This window comes from Alligator mississippiensis, chromosome 10 (assembly GCF_030867095.1).
Source record: "Alligator mississippiensis isolate rAllMis1 chromosome 10, rAllMis1, whole genome shotgun sequence".
NCBI classification, from domain to species: domain Eukaryota; kingdom Metazoa; phylum Chordata; order Crocodylia; family Alligatoridae; genus Alligator; species Alligator mississippiensis.
The window spans coordinates 65,971,624-65,984,741 of NC_081833.1; the positions used below are offsets into that span (position 1 = coordinate 65,971,624).

General features: G+C 38.3%; 1 protein-coding gene across 3 annotated transcripts in view; it reads left to right on the plus strand.

Annotated features, from left to right (window-relative positions):
* The window catches only part of CDH8 (cadherin 8), a 222,116-nt gene that overhangs the window by 121,857 nt on the left and 87,141 nt on the right, over positions 1-13,118 (plus strand). For all 3 annotated transcript variants that reach the window (XM_019488192.2, XM_019488191.2, XM_006270588.4), the window contains 2 exons: positions 7,175-7,342; positions 11,620-11,807. In XM_019488192.2, coding sequence (XP_019343737.1) covers positions 7,175-7,342; positions 11,620-11,807 — 356 coding nt within the window. The remainder of the gene's footprint in view (positions 1-7,174; positions 7,343-11,619; positions 11,808-13,118) is intronic.

Sequence of the window (13,118 nt, forward strand, 5' to 3'; positions counted from 1 at the left end):
TTTGGTCCCAGCCCCACACTGAGGCAGGATGATGTATACCTAGACCATCCCAAACAACTGCTCATCTCACTTGTTCTTAATATTCTGTGGTAAAGGAGATTTCACAGCCTCCCTAGGCCACCTTTTCCAGTATCTCACTATATTAACAGCTAGACAGTTTCCTTCCAATATCCAACCTAAATCTTCTTTGCTTCAAATTAAACTGATTTCTTCGTGTCCTTTCCTCATTGGCCATAGAGAACAACTGTTCCCATATGCAGTGCAAAATGTTAATTGCCTTACTGTACTCTTAAAACCTTCACATTTATTCTCACCTTTAGTTAGGGTAACCGCCACTGGGTACCTTTAAGTATTTGCCCCTGAATGACTTAATTGCATAGTGGAGAAGTAAAAAGAGAAACAACTTATTTCCTTACAACTATGAATCCCAAATAGAGGCCAATCCTATGTATGAATATTATATATTGCATTCTATATACTATACTCCTACTATGAGAGATTTTTATCACATAACAAAAAGTAGAATATATTATTTCATATGCAAGGGAAGACCTGAATGGCCCATTTAAGCGAAATCTGGTACAGAAAGCAGCCACACCAATGAAGAAAAAATATACTGGAATTAAAAAATAAATATTCTGTTCTCATATAGAGATGCCAGTACATAAGAGACATAATAAAACAGCATTTGTCCTCTATCTTTTGTTTAACAAACAAGCAGGCTGTGCCCTCTTTCTTCTAAAGCTCAAAAAAAAAAAAAAAAAAAAGTGAACAGGGAAGTAGAGCATGCACAATCCTAGCTTCCCAATTAAAAAGTACAAATTATTCCAAGCATAATTAGACAACTAGGCTTGCAAGCTCCTAACCCAAAGGAACTGTGTAATACATGTAATGACTTTTTATTAAAAATGTATGTACACCTGAGTGTAATACAGACAGTACAGTAATTGACCACTTTATATAGAGGAAGTCAGAATTAGCAGATCTTGATAAAGTCAACATAAAAAATGCAATCTTTTGTGCTTAAAAAAAAAACCCGGAGCATTTAAAAGTAGGTAATTCTCCCACAGGGAAGATTTAATGGCTAGCTGTTATTAAAACTATTATGACCCACATGGAAGTTTAGTCTTAATAAAAAACTTAGGGAAAGAGTGTGGTCAAGTGACATCTTAACAGATCTATAAAATCTTTGCTACTCCCATTTGCTTGTAGCACTGATTCCTGAAATCACTTAAAATGTGAATGGAAAATATCTATGACACGATCTCAGTACTGGGATTAAGAGCAAAAGAACCACAGTTCTACAGACAGATGGGAAAGGTCTTTCAAAGTAATGAATGTAAGTACCTTTCCAAGTACCAGTCTTTCATGGTCCTTTCAAAAGATGGGCATGTTGACATGGCAGGAATCCTCCAGAGAAACATGCAAGCACATGAGATTGCTTGGGATGAAATCTCGTAGGGACGAAAGCATGAACTATTCTTCCAAGACAGGTTTTGTAAAGCTTTTTCTTGTGTTTTATTGTTTATGTTCATCCTATATTGTTGGTATGTGGAGTTTTATGAACCAATTATAAAATAGACATTAAAATAGAACAGAGGGAGTGGAGAATGGACAACAGAAAGTAAAAATTCAAGTTTCTCTGTGCTGCTTGCTTTCCCTTGCTAGCTGTAGCCTCTGACATCTTGGTTCTTTTCCCCTGGTCTTTTCCAGTGTGAGACAGTGTATGTTCTTCCAAATAGGTTTTTGAAAGTAGTCCACAGGGGTGCATTTTAACTGATTCAAGTTGTGAGGCAGATTGTGCAAATTGCTCAGTGTATGCATTTAGGACCACTGTAAAAGTAAATCCCATTCTGCAGCTGTTTTATTTGCTATTGAGCAGTATGACACCAATAGCTGTTTGGGGAAAGCAACACAGCCTAAAAATGTGACTTTCAATATAGAGGACATTTTTGTACGCTTTTGAATCATAGGTTCTCTCTCATTTTTTACCTGTCAGTATATTTTCTTTCTTGTCGCTGTTTTCAAATGGAGGCCCCGTAGATGGGCAATATATTAGATACCTATTCATCGATTATAATGAAAGTGCATAGAAATATTTTCTAATTGTCTCACTGACACAGCTTTTATTGTGTTTCTCCCTAGCCTTGAACCACTCTCAGACTTTTCTTGCTCCCCATTTAACTCAATATGGCATAAGTCCTTGACTCCCCACTTTCATCCATTAGAATCTGAATGTTGAGGTTTTATTTTATTTATTTTTTAAATGAATGAAATAATGGTAGAGTAGTTCCACTAGCTTCATGTTTTGAGCTCTAGAGTCTGTATTAATATTAATCTTTGATTTGGTGCAATGGTTTGTGAAGGCAAGTTTGAAAATTTCAGTAGTTCCTGGGTTTGAGGATTTGAGGATTGGCAAATATACTGAAAGAAAAAAAAGTTTTGTAAGTCACTATTGAAATCTATGCAAAACTTTTGATCATCTCCTTTTATCATCCTATGACATATGTCGGTGAGGATGCACAGAAAAGAGCAGCATTTAATGTTTATTAATCTGGTTGAAAGAAGAAACGGAGACTCTTGTCTTTTGTTGGATATTGTATATAGAAATACTGGTGCTGATAGTAAACTCTTGTAATTCAGGCTTGTTACACTTCAGAGACCACAACACTAACTGAGGCAATCATTTTTGGTTTTGTTGGGAGGGGGGGGTTCTTGCTTTGTACCTTTTTTGCTTTGTTTGAAATTGGTATTTACCTTTGTCTGTGACTTGTGGCCCATGGCAAAGGGTTTATGAACTGAAGCTTCATGAAAGGAGATGTGTAAAAACAGTGAATTGACAAGGTTGTGTGGGGATCTGTAATGCAGCACTTCTGTTCTTTGAAAATCAAATCTGGAGCCTTTATTCTGATTTAGAAGGGTTTTTGATTGTTTGTTCTGAGGTTATTTTACTCTCACTGACTCCCTTCTCTCCAAGCCATAGATGCAGTGTTGCCTGTGTCACATTTTGGAGACAAGTTAAACTATATGCCATGGAAAACAATCTTTGAGAGTCTGGAGTTCATCAAACTGTCTCAAGCATAATATCCACCAAATATTTGTTGTCCTTTCCAAGTCATTTGGAGGCCTAAATTAACTACATGAGTTAGCGAGAAAACAGATTTTAGAGAAAACTCTCTCTCGAGAAAACTCAATAATCCATAAACTTTTATGTGGTCCTGATTTAAGACTCATTGAAGAGTGCCTTAATGATCTTTGACTCAGGCCCAATAAGAGGAAAATTCATAATGGACTATGTTATGCTAGCATTGCTCATCATTAATAGCATCTGACACAAGTGGTCCCACTAATTTAAGTAGGGCTGTTTTTTTTAATTAATTACTAGTAAACATGAGTAAAGTCCCTTTCATCAAGTCATAACTTGCTGGCTTCTTTTAGAGAAAGCTACTGTGATTGACTTCAGAGACAGTTCCACACACACAAGCTGATATAACAGGAAGCAACCCTATTCTTTTCATCTCTGGCATGATTTTATATAATTAGGACCAGATCCTCTTTTACCTATTAAGATGATAAGGGTGATTCTATCTGACCCAGCCCAAGACCCTGAAAAACTCTGGTAATATACCAAGAACTTAGCCTTAACACTAAGTCATCCAAACCAGTGAGGAGGAGGAGAACCCAGTCTACCGTATATGCACGAGGGGAAATTATTAAGGGCTGATGCAAACAGGTGAAATCTTCTGACATTAATAGAGTTGCAGCTGCATATTCTGCTTCTGAAATTGGTCTATATAATTTACTGTAACTGTCAGGATTTATACAATCCTGGAGATTCAGTCTTTTTGCTGCCGTATAAAGCATCTTTTTTTCTGAAGTTCAATGCTATTTAGTGGAAATCAACTCATATGGAAGAATAAGAGGTATCTGAAGGCACCACTAATGTAATATTAATGATTCAGTGATTTTATTTTAAAGAAATCCTGATTATAAGCTAACATGAAAACCCAGGATTTTTTTGCTTGGCATGTAAGGATATTTGTATTTTTTTCTTAAACGCTAATGAAAACAAGGGTGTATGATTTGTCAACCGGTACGTATGCCCATTGTATACAATTCTTTCTAATGTGTCATATGATAAAATTCTTCCCTTTCTTTAAAAAATGTATCTTAAGATCTTACAGAGTGCCTGTAAATGTTTGCACACAAGCAGTGCCATCCATCTCACACTTCTGTGACTATGGGCCCCTGGAAAGAGACAGTCTTCCCCAGGCCTGATAAGAAGCCTCCAGCATTGAGGTTTAAAAAAGACCACTGCACTGGTGGATTAGATTTCCCTTGGCACTCTTACGCTTCACTTACTACTAAGATGATTCAGTAACTTGAACTCTTTGCTCTCTTTTCACAGACAGATGATTTCATTAAAAATATGATTCAAAAACAGGATTAAAGGGGAAAAAAGAGAAAATCCTTCCCAGAGAAAGTACCATATATCATGTTTTGATTTAATATGTATAGTAGATGCCCCGTAATTATCAGGCCATTTATTTTTTTGTTCCTTTTTTTTTCTTTAATTAGAGTGGTCACTACTGAATCACAATATTTTCCACTGGCTGTCATTTAGTTTACCAGTATATATATTTTTTAATTGGGAACTTCGTAGCTCTGTTGGATGTCTATATACTGGAAAGGCCTGGGTTTGATCCCAGGTAAGTGGTGGGTTTCCACTTCTAGCATGGCCCTGAGGCCTAACCAGTCTCCTGTCCAATGTGCGCCAGGAACACCTCAGGGAAACGGCAGCTGGTGCATAGTTGTGACCGCATCCCCTCCTTCTCATGCCATGATTAAAGAAACAGTGGAGCCCTGCCTCCACTGCCCCAGCAGGCCTCCGTAGTCTGTAAATAGGGCATACTGCATCTACCTTTACCTTTCTATTTTTTTGATTGTTCATCCAGTTCTAATTGCAGTAAAAGCCCTGCTCTATGGCATTTTACTAACCAGAATACTCTATTAACTGGAATTTCCATCCATCTGGCTGGATGCAGGGGGTGGGTGGGAAGCTCACATGTGGCAGCTGCCACCACCACCCTGCGCTGCCTCTGCATTGCATCTAGCCAGTGCCTCCCCCTCCCCACCCCCCGCTCCACATGCAGCCCAAAACTGCCAGCCTCAGGTAACCAGAATTTTTAGATACCTGGCACCCCCCATTCCCCAGTCATACCAGATAACAGGGCTTTTATGGTAGAATGAGTAGAGCTGTGCAAAATGTTGGCAGCTGTTTTGTTTCGGAGGTGTTTCAGTGCCCAAAACACCGAATCTAAAATGAAATGGAAGGCTTCGAAATATCTCCGAAATGAAACGAAACCATCCAAAATTTTTGAGATATTTTGAAACCAGGCATGCAGGGAAACAGAAACTAAGAAGAAGGAGGGGGAAGAGGGGTGGAAGGACTGCTCTGATATTGACACCTGTAGTTGGCCAGTGTCTGAGACCTGTCCCTGAGGTCCCTTCCAATCCCAGTGCTCTGGGGGAGGGACGGCAGGCTGATGTCATCCCACGCACAGATCTGGGTGCCCACACTCCCTGGGAGGAGTATGGCACAGTGCGGGGTAGTGGGGGGCAGCAGGCATCACCCCCCCTGTTTGGCACCCACGTGGCAGCTGCCCCATGGCATGGGTGCAGCATGGCTTGGCAGGGTGCTGCGTGCTGTTTGGGAGCCTGGCAGTGCTCAGCCCCAGCAGCCCCAGCTCCCAGAGAGTGCACAGCACCCTGCCGAGCCACACTGCACCCGCGCTGTCATGAGCCCTGATCGCCGCTGCTACAGCCAGTGAGTGCTGGGCTTTTTTTTGTTCATTTTTTGTTTTTTAAAGTGCTGGGAGGCTGGGGCCGGATGGGGGATGTGGCCAGGCAGGGCAGCCATAGGGGCTTCTCCTGCAGCTCCCGGGGAGAGGCAGGCACAGCCAGAGGAACTGTGGGAGAGCCTGTAGCCACCGGGCTGTGCCTGCCTCTCCCTGGCCGATCCGAATCAGTGCCGAAACAGCATCAAAACTCCAAAACAGAGTCAGCTGAATTGAAATGGAACAGTGATCTGACACACCAAGATGAATCACTTTCCTTCCAAAACGGCCGAATCTGAAACTGAAATGAAACATAGCCATTTTGCACAGCCCTAATAATCAGCTGCTGTGATCATCACAGTAAGTTAGGATTGTGATTCGGTATTTTTTTTAACGATACCTATTCCACGTGAATCTTAATTTTAAGTTCTGATACTATATTGTTGACACTGGAAGAAAACCAACTTGTTCTTCAATTTGTAAAGATTTTAATCATATTTCCCCTTTAGGCTTCAGTCCTTCAATGAGGTTTAAATGAGACTGTCCTTGGGCATTGGAGCAGACTGACATGGTTCTCATTTCCAAAATGGGTACCTCAGACCCTCTACTACAGAGGATACCCTCGGGTGCTATATGTTTTCCTTTAACTAAACTTAGATAGTGAGATCAATGGTATCCACTCTTGTAATGGGAGTTCTGCCTCAGTGAAGACTATGAAGTGACTGCATTTTTATCCTTCACAGAGATTTCTTATATTAAAAATATCTAAATGCTATTTCATCACCCAAACAGAAGTTATGTACTTGATTCCAGACTTAGTGGGAAGTTTCTGTATATCGAACTTATATGCAGGACAGGCAAGATAACAGTCTCTGTTAGGCCTTCAAATCTATGAATTTATAAAACTGAGGCCATTGCAATCTGGAAGCAATGTCTTCACCATATGGCAGACTATGGCTTCTGCAGTTATTGGGAAAACTTCTATAGTCCTCAATGGGGGAAGGATGTGGACCAAAATGAATCTCATTAATTCAATTGTAGAAATATAAAAAAATTAATAAAAAAAATTAAAGGTTTATTGATTCTGTTCCGATGGTTTATAATTGCATTGTACCCTTAATTGGATAAAAGCCTGGAGACCTTTAATAGACTTTTCTGGCAATCTTTTAATTCTCTTTACCTTGGTACTGACAGGAGCCAACTTTAACTGGATATTTGGCAGACATACTGGTATTGGCCTAAATACAATTACACATGAAAGTAGTTCTCTGCTTTTGTAAATTAGCTATAAATTTTTTTCTTTGTCATGATTATTTTTCTCCCTCTTTTTATTGTAGCTATAATTAAAACAGCTCTTCCTAATATGGACCGAGAAGCCAAAGAAGAATACTTTGTGGTCATCCAAGCAAAAGATATGGGTGGGCACATGGGCGGACTGTCTGGCACAACAACTGTGACAATTACACTCACTGATGTTAACGACAATCCTCCAAAGTTTGCACAGAGTAAGTGACATTATGCATACAGGTTCTTTGAACTGAAGATGTGAAATACTTTTTGGTGCTTTATTATTCTGTTGCATTTGTTCGTGGCAGAGAACGTTTTTCTTTTCCAAACATGTAGCAATAATCATATAAAGAGCCTTAGACCACCAACTGATTTGGAACTGCTAGGGGAAAAAAAGAGAAAAGCTTACACATACATGGACACACGTACATATACGCCTGCACAGACACTAGACAATAATGCTGGTCCTTTGGGCCCCAGTTGTCTTTAACTGTGCTCATGTCTGAGAGGCAGATGGATAACACTACCTCAGAAAGAAAGACATAGTTGATGAAAGAAATAAAGGTTTGACTAATTAAGGATGAGATGGGAAAATAATAGAAAATAAGTCTGAGTCTAGTTAATTGTTGATCTTTAATTTAAAATCCATGCTTACTGCTATGGTTCCACTGCATGTCTTGCTGGGTTAGGTTAAAATGATTTGGCATCCTGCTGAGCTGCTCTGCAATGCTTTGTAGTCTATTTCAAAGTAAAAAGATAAATAAATAAATAAAGTATAGGAACATAATGCCTGGATTGATTGTATTTGGAGTAGCTGAATTCAAATGGGATGTTTAAATGTATCCCTCTACTGTGTAAATGTATCAATTTCTCCCAGGCTTCTTCTGATGGTTTAAATGGCTGAGATAGTGAGACTCTCAATTTTGGAGTTGGGAAATATTTTACTGTCAACAATGCATCTTGTATATTTTTTTTCTACAGGCATCCACATAGAAATGCCTGTGTATCACATAAGCTCTACTTATGCCATATTTTGAGGATTTAAATAGTGTATAAGTCTTATGGTAGTCCTCTGCACAGAGGCAAATTCCACTCCAGTAGCTTAAGATAAGCACTATAAACAGTGAAAAAGGAATTGAGAATGATAAAAGAAATAAGGAAAAGTAATGGTTTACACATGAAAAAGTTGTTTTAAAAGCTAATCTTGCTGAGGTTTGTAACATATAAGTACTGTAGGCACAATCAAAAGATTTTACTTCTTTCTTATTATGTTGCATGAGGAAATGCCTGTCTTTCTTACTTCTCATTGCATTATGTTACATGGGTCGGTGCATGAATGTTTTACAATGTAAGGTGACAAGTCCCTTAATGGTGCCAACATTTATAGATGAAGCTTTTAGATGAACCTTATCACCATAATGTTGAGAGACATCTCTTTTGGATATGTGCAATGTACAGTAAATCTAGATCGGTAACTATAGAGCTACTTTTGCCAGCTACCTGGCTTTTGTACTTGCATCAGAAGTACCCTTTTGTCAAAGGGCTTCTGCATGATGATATGAAATAAGTTGAAGTGTGTTTCCAGGTCCTGCTAGGTAACTGGATCAGAAAATCAGCAGTGCAACTGGTACTAATTGGCACCCTTATTGGGACTCTCAGCCAGGGCTCCAAGGACTAAATGCGTACAGAGACTTCACAGCACTTTTACCCTATACACTCCTAAAATGTACCACCATATGATCTCTTCAGGATTTTGAGAGACAATGATTGGGCAGCATGGGCAAGCCTATGCTATCAGTCCCTGGGACATACTTGCTAAGTAGATAATAAATGTAGAAAACAGTCTTTCAAACCTTGTGATAACTCCAGGACTCTAATTTCCAGTGCCTTCCATCAGCAAAAAATTCACAAATATATAGTGCCCAGTTACAAAACATAATAACTTGGTAAAATGTAGAAAGGAGGGGTTGTTGTTTTTTTTCCCCTTTGTGTTTATTTTTTTTATTGCAAATATATAGACCCCTCTCTTAAGAACAATACATGTTACTAAATATTGTAATTGGATGTTATTATCAATCTGCCCTTTTCAAATTGGCTATTCATAAATCATGCTGCCTAATAGTACAGATTAATCATGGCTTTAGCCTTATATAATAGTTGCTCAATTCTTTGACACTCGTTATATGGATACCATTGTTAAAGCACAGTTTGCAGTTTGCCTGGAAAGAAAAATAAGAAAGGATCAAACTTACAATGGAGCCTCACCAGAATGAAATAGAAATTCATAAGATGTAATACATGCTGCTTTCACAATAAAATTGTAATGAACCCAGAAAGCAGCGTGTTTTATCGTTTTATTGTTTCCAGGCAGGACAGAAATGTGTATTTATGGCTAGATTTGAAAGAGTGTTAGCCTCCTGGGTTTTAGAAATGAAAAAGATGAACTTTCACTACGTCGGTGCTCTCTTTGAAATCATTTGAGAAGAATTTTAGAAGTTATTGAAGTTTTTAACCTAACAGTTTACCATTAGATTATATTCAGAAGAACAGCTGACTGTTGGGAAAAGTTAGGGGATTTAAAATAAGCTTTGAGTGGATGGCTGGTCTCAGTCTGAACATTGATGTCATAACAGACACCTGTATAATTCTACTTTTAACGATTACTAAACAGCATGAAAAGTAAATGTCTATTCTTTACAATGTCTAGTAAACTATTTTTGTAAATAGTTCCTCCTCCTCCTTCAACCCCCTTCAAAAAAAAAAAACAAAGAAAAAGGAAAAAGAAAAACCAAACCTGCTTAAAAAATTCTAGTCACCCAGGACTAGGGGAATTGACCACAGTGTGGGCCAACAAAATAAATGATGAGCCCATGTGATGGAGGAGATGGACTGCAGTGACTACACATTGTTCCAAGCTATTTATAAATAGTTTCTCAGTAATCTTCAGCCTGGAAAACAGTAAAGAAAAAACAAAATTATAGGTTAAATAGATGTTACTTTTCCTGCCCTATATAAGTGTAAGTTTTATATATAATAAAGCAGCCCAAAAGTTAATGACTTCAAAAAAGAGAATGATACCTTTACAGAAATCTGACTGTTAAGGTTAAGAGGAAATGTTTACAAAGGAACCCACTTGATTTTAGGGCAATCTGTGTCCATGTGCTTTATGGTTTCAAATGCATTTGTCCATGTTTGTTTCTTCCTCAGTTTCATATGTTGCCTTTGAAGTTAATGCACTAATAATTTATTCAAGCAGCTTCAGAAAATTATGGTTTCAATAAACTAATAGCAGCATATTAGGCCTCTAATCACACACTGTGCTGCAACAAACTGTCACTGAGAGAGAAAGGAAAGAAGAGGTCCCCATCCTCCTTTCAAAGGATGTTTGTAGCCAGCTCATCTGCTAAGCTGTATTTTCTGACTAGTATAACTAATAAACCATCCTGCAATGAAACATTTTACCCCTTACCTGTAGTTACAGCAAGTGCAAATTACCACAAAGCTAAAATAATTAGGCCATCTGTAAAGGATTTCAGCAGGCGGAGGCCACACATACTTTGTATGCACCTGCTAGCTTCCAGATCATTGCTAAAGCCAGGAAGGTATTTCATCAGAATGGGTTCTCTGATTTGCTTCTTAACAAACTAGTAATCTCAGGTATAAAGCATGTCATTTAAATAGAAAATAGACTTTCCCCCATATATTTTAAAGAAATCCCATTTGAATATAAAGTTATCTGAAGTGATGAAGTAACTGATTAAAATAAGAAATCAAGAACTGCAGCGGCTGAGTTTCATGATAACACATGACAGGTAGTACTTTCCAATGAGATTAAGTTATCCCTTAACATAACGGTAAATACAGTAATGCTGGCTACGGTGTAGTTATTGCTTCCCTTGAAACGTGAGTTGTGGGGGGGAGGAGCTCCCTAGATCTCTCCTAATTAGAGAGTTTTCTACTTCAAAGAAGAAAATATATAGACCAATTAGATTGTGCCCAGAGAATATTAGAAGGCAAGGGTTATGGTCAACAGAGCAGTGAAGATTTTGAGTCACAAGAGGCATCTTTAATGTATCTGATCAGGTTGCTGCAGGCTGAAGATTAGTAATTGGATTTTATCAAACATGGGCTCCAAGTCTGTAAATACAAGGTAAGTTTAAAAGTGCCTCGCAGTGAATTGCATATTGCATCTTTCTGTGCTGAAATAGCTTAATATTTTATGTTTGGCAATCCTGAACATTCCTGCAGGCAGAGACAGGATAATATAGTCGGAGAAAAGAAGGACTTTTGCATTCAGTCATCTGAGCAGGCAGAGCATACGTATTGAGCACATTATGCGGCTTGAAGTAAATAACTTGTTAAAATATGGTTTGCATGGGTTGTGTCTTCCAAACGTTCACTTTCGAGGAAATGAACAGAAATGAACAAAAATGAAGAACATGTAAAGGGGACTGGTATCAGATTTAACGTTTAGCCTTTTGTTCTTATTTGTAAGGTCTGTATCACTTCTCAGTAATGGAAGACGTTGCTCTTGGTGAACCTGTGGGAAGGGTCAAAGCAAATGACCTGGATATTGGAGAAAATGCCAAGTCCTCTTATGACATTATTGAAGGGGATGGAATGGATATATTTGAAATCACTTCAGATTCCCAGTCTCAGGATGGCATTATTAGAGTGAGAAAGGTAAATGGCATCTACATAAAATGTATTTGTTTATTATACAGATGACTTCCTGACTGGTCTGTGTACTGGAAAAGCACACTGGAGATTCTGGTTCAAAATATTCTTTTATCTAGCATGCAGGAGTCAAAGCAGTAGATAGATCTCTGAGTTTCCTAGTCATGGACATACTATCAAAATTTCCATCCAGGAGATATCTGTGAAGGCAGCTGTGGATCTGTTTTCCAAAGCTGCATAATGCATTGCATTCCCTTGTCTGGGTTTCTCATATCCAGCCTTTACTTCACACACTAACCTATAAAGGTTCTGTTATCTCACATACTCAAGGAGGGTTGGGATTTACGCTTCTGAAGATGTTCAATACATAAAGTTTCTTAGATGGCTTAGCAGGCTATTGATGGTAACCTGCCATTATCCAATAATGAATTCACCGGTATATCCAATAATGAATTCCCTGATATCTAGCTAATGTTTCCACCCTTATTCATGTTGATCACTACTTCAGTCCATGAATAAAGATATCACTGGACCTGCTCATACATCTGCTACTACTTCGCATGAATAAGAGTCCCAAACTCAAGACAAAAGAGAAGTTGCAGTTGTATTACACTTTTCTGTATAGATTTGATACCTGTCTGTAGGAAATGTACTGTTTTTGCACATGCATATCTTAAGAGGCAATTGTGTGCGTGCAGAAAAGTGGACATCTGGGGTGAAATCTTGCTCCCACAAGAGCCAACAAAAAACCTCTTGTAGTTTCAGTGGGGACAGCATATCACCAGCAGCTGGAGAAAAATCTGGCTCCAAATATGATAATAAATTATAATATTCTTAAACTGTCTTGAGCATTTTAGATTTTGTGGCTGCTAACATGTACCCTAAACAATTACTTTTAAATCATTACAAGTATTATGGATTCCCTTGTAACATTCTGACAGGAAAGTAAGAATCAGAAATGCACAGACAGATATTCAACTTTATGGCAGCTATTGTTAGACTAAAGAGGTCAGAAGATAGACCCATATAAAGGCTATTTTTTTTATATTCTTTATGAATGGGTTGGCACAGTAAAAGTATAATAAAACAAAGTATGCATCTGTATTAGAGATATACTTCTCCACTGGAGAAAAAATATGGTTACATTTACCTGGTATCACTTATGGTTATGGATTATATACTATAGGCCTATTTTGTAGACTAAGGATACATACAGACATTATATTTAGATTGACCTAACTAGGTCACCTACCTGAGTAGGTGAACTAATTTAGCACAGGAACAGGATAACCTGGTCAATCAAACATCTGCATAGAT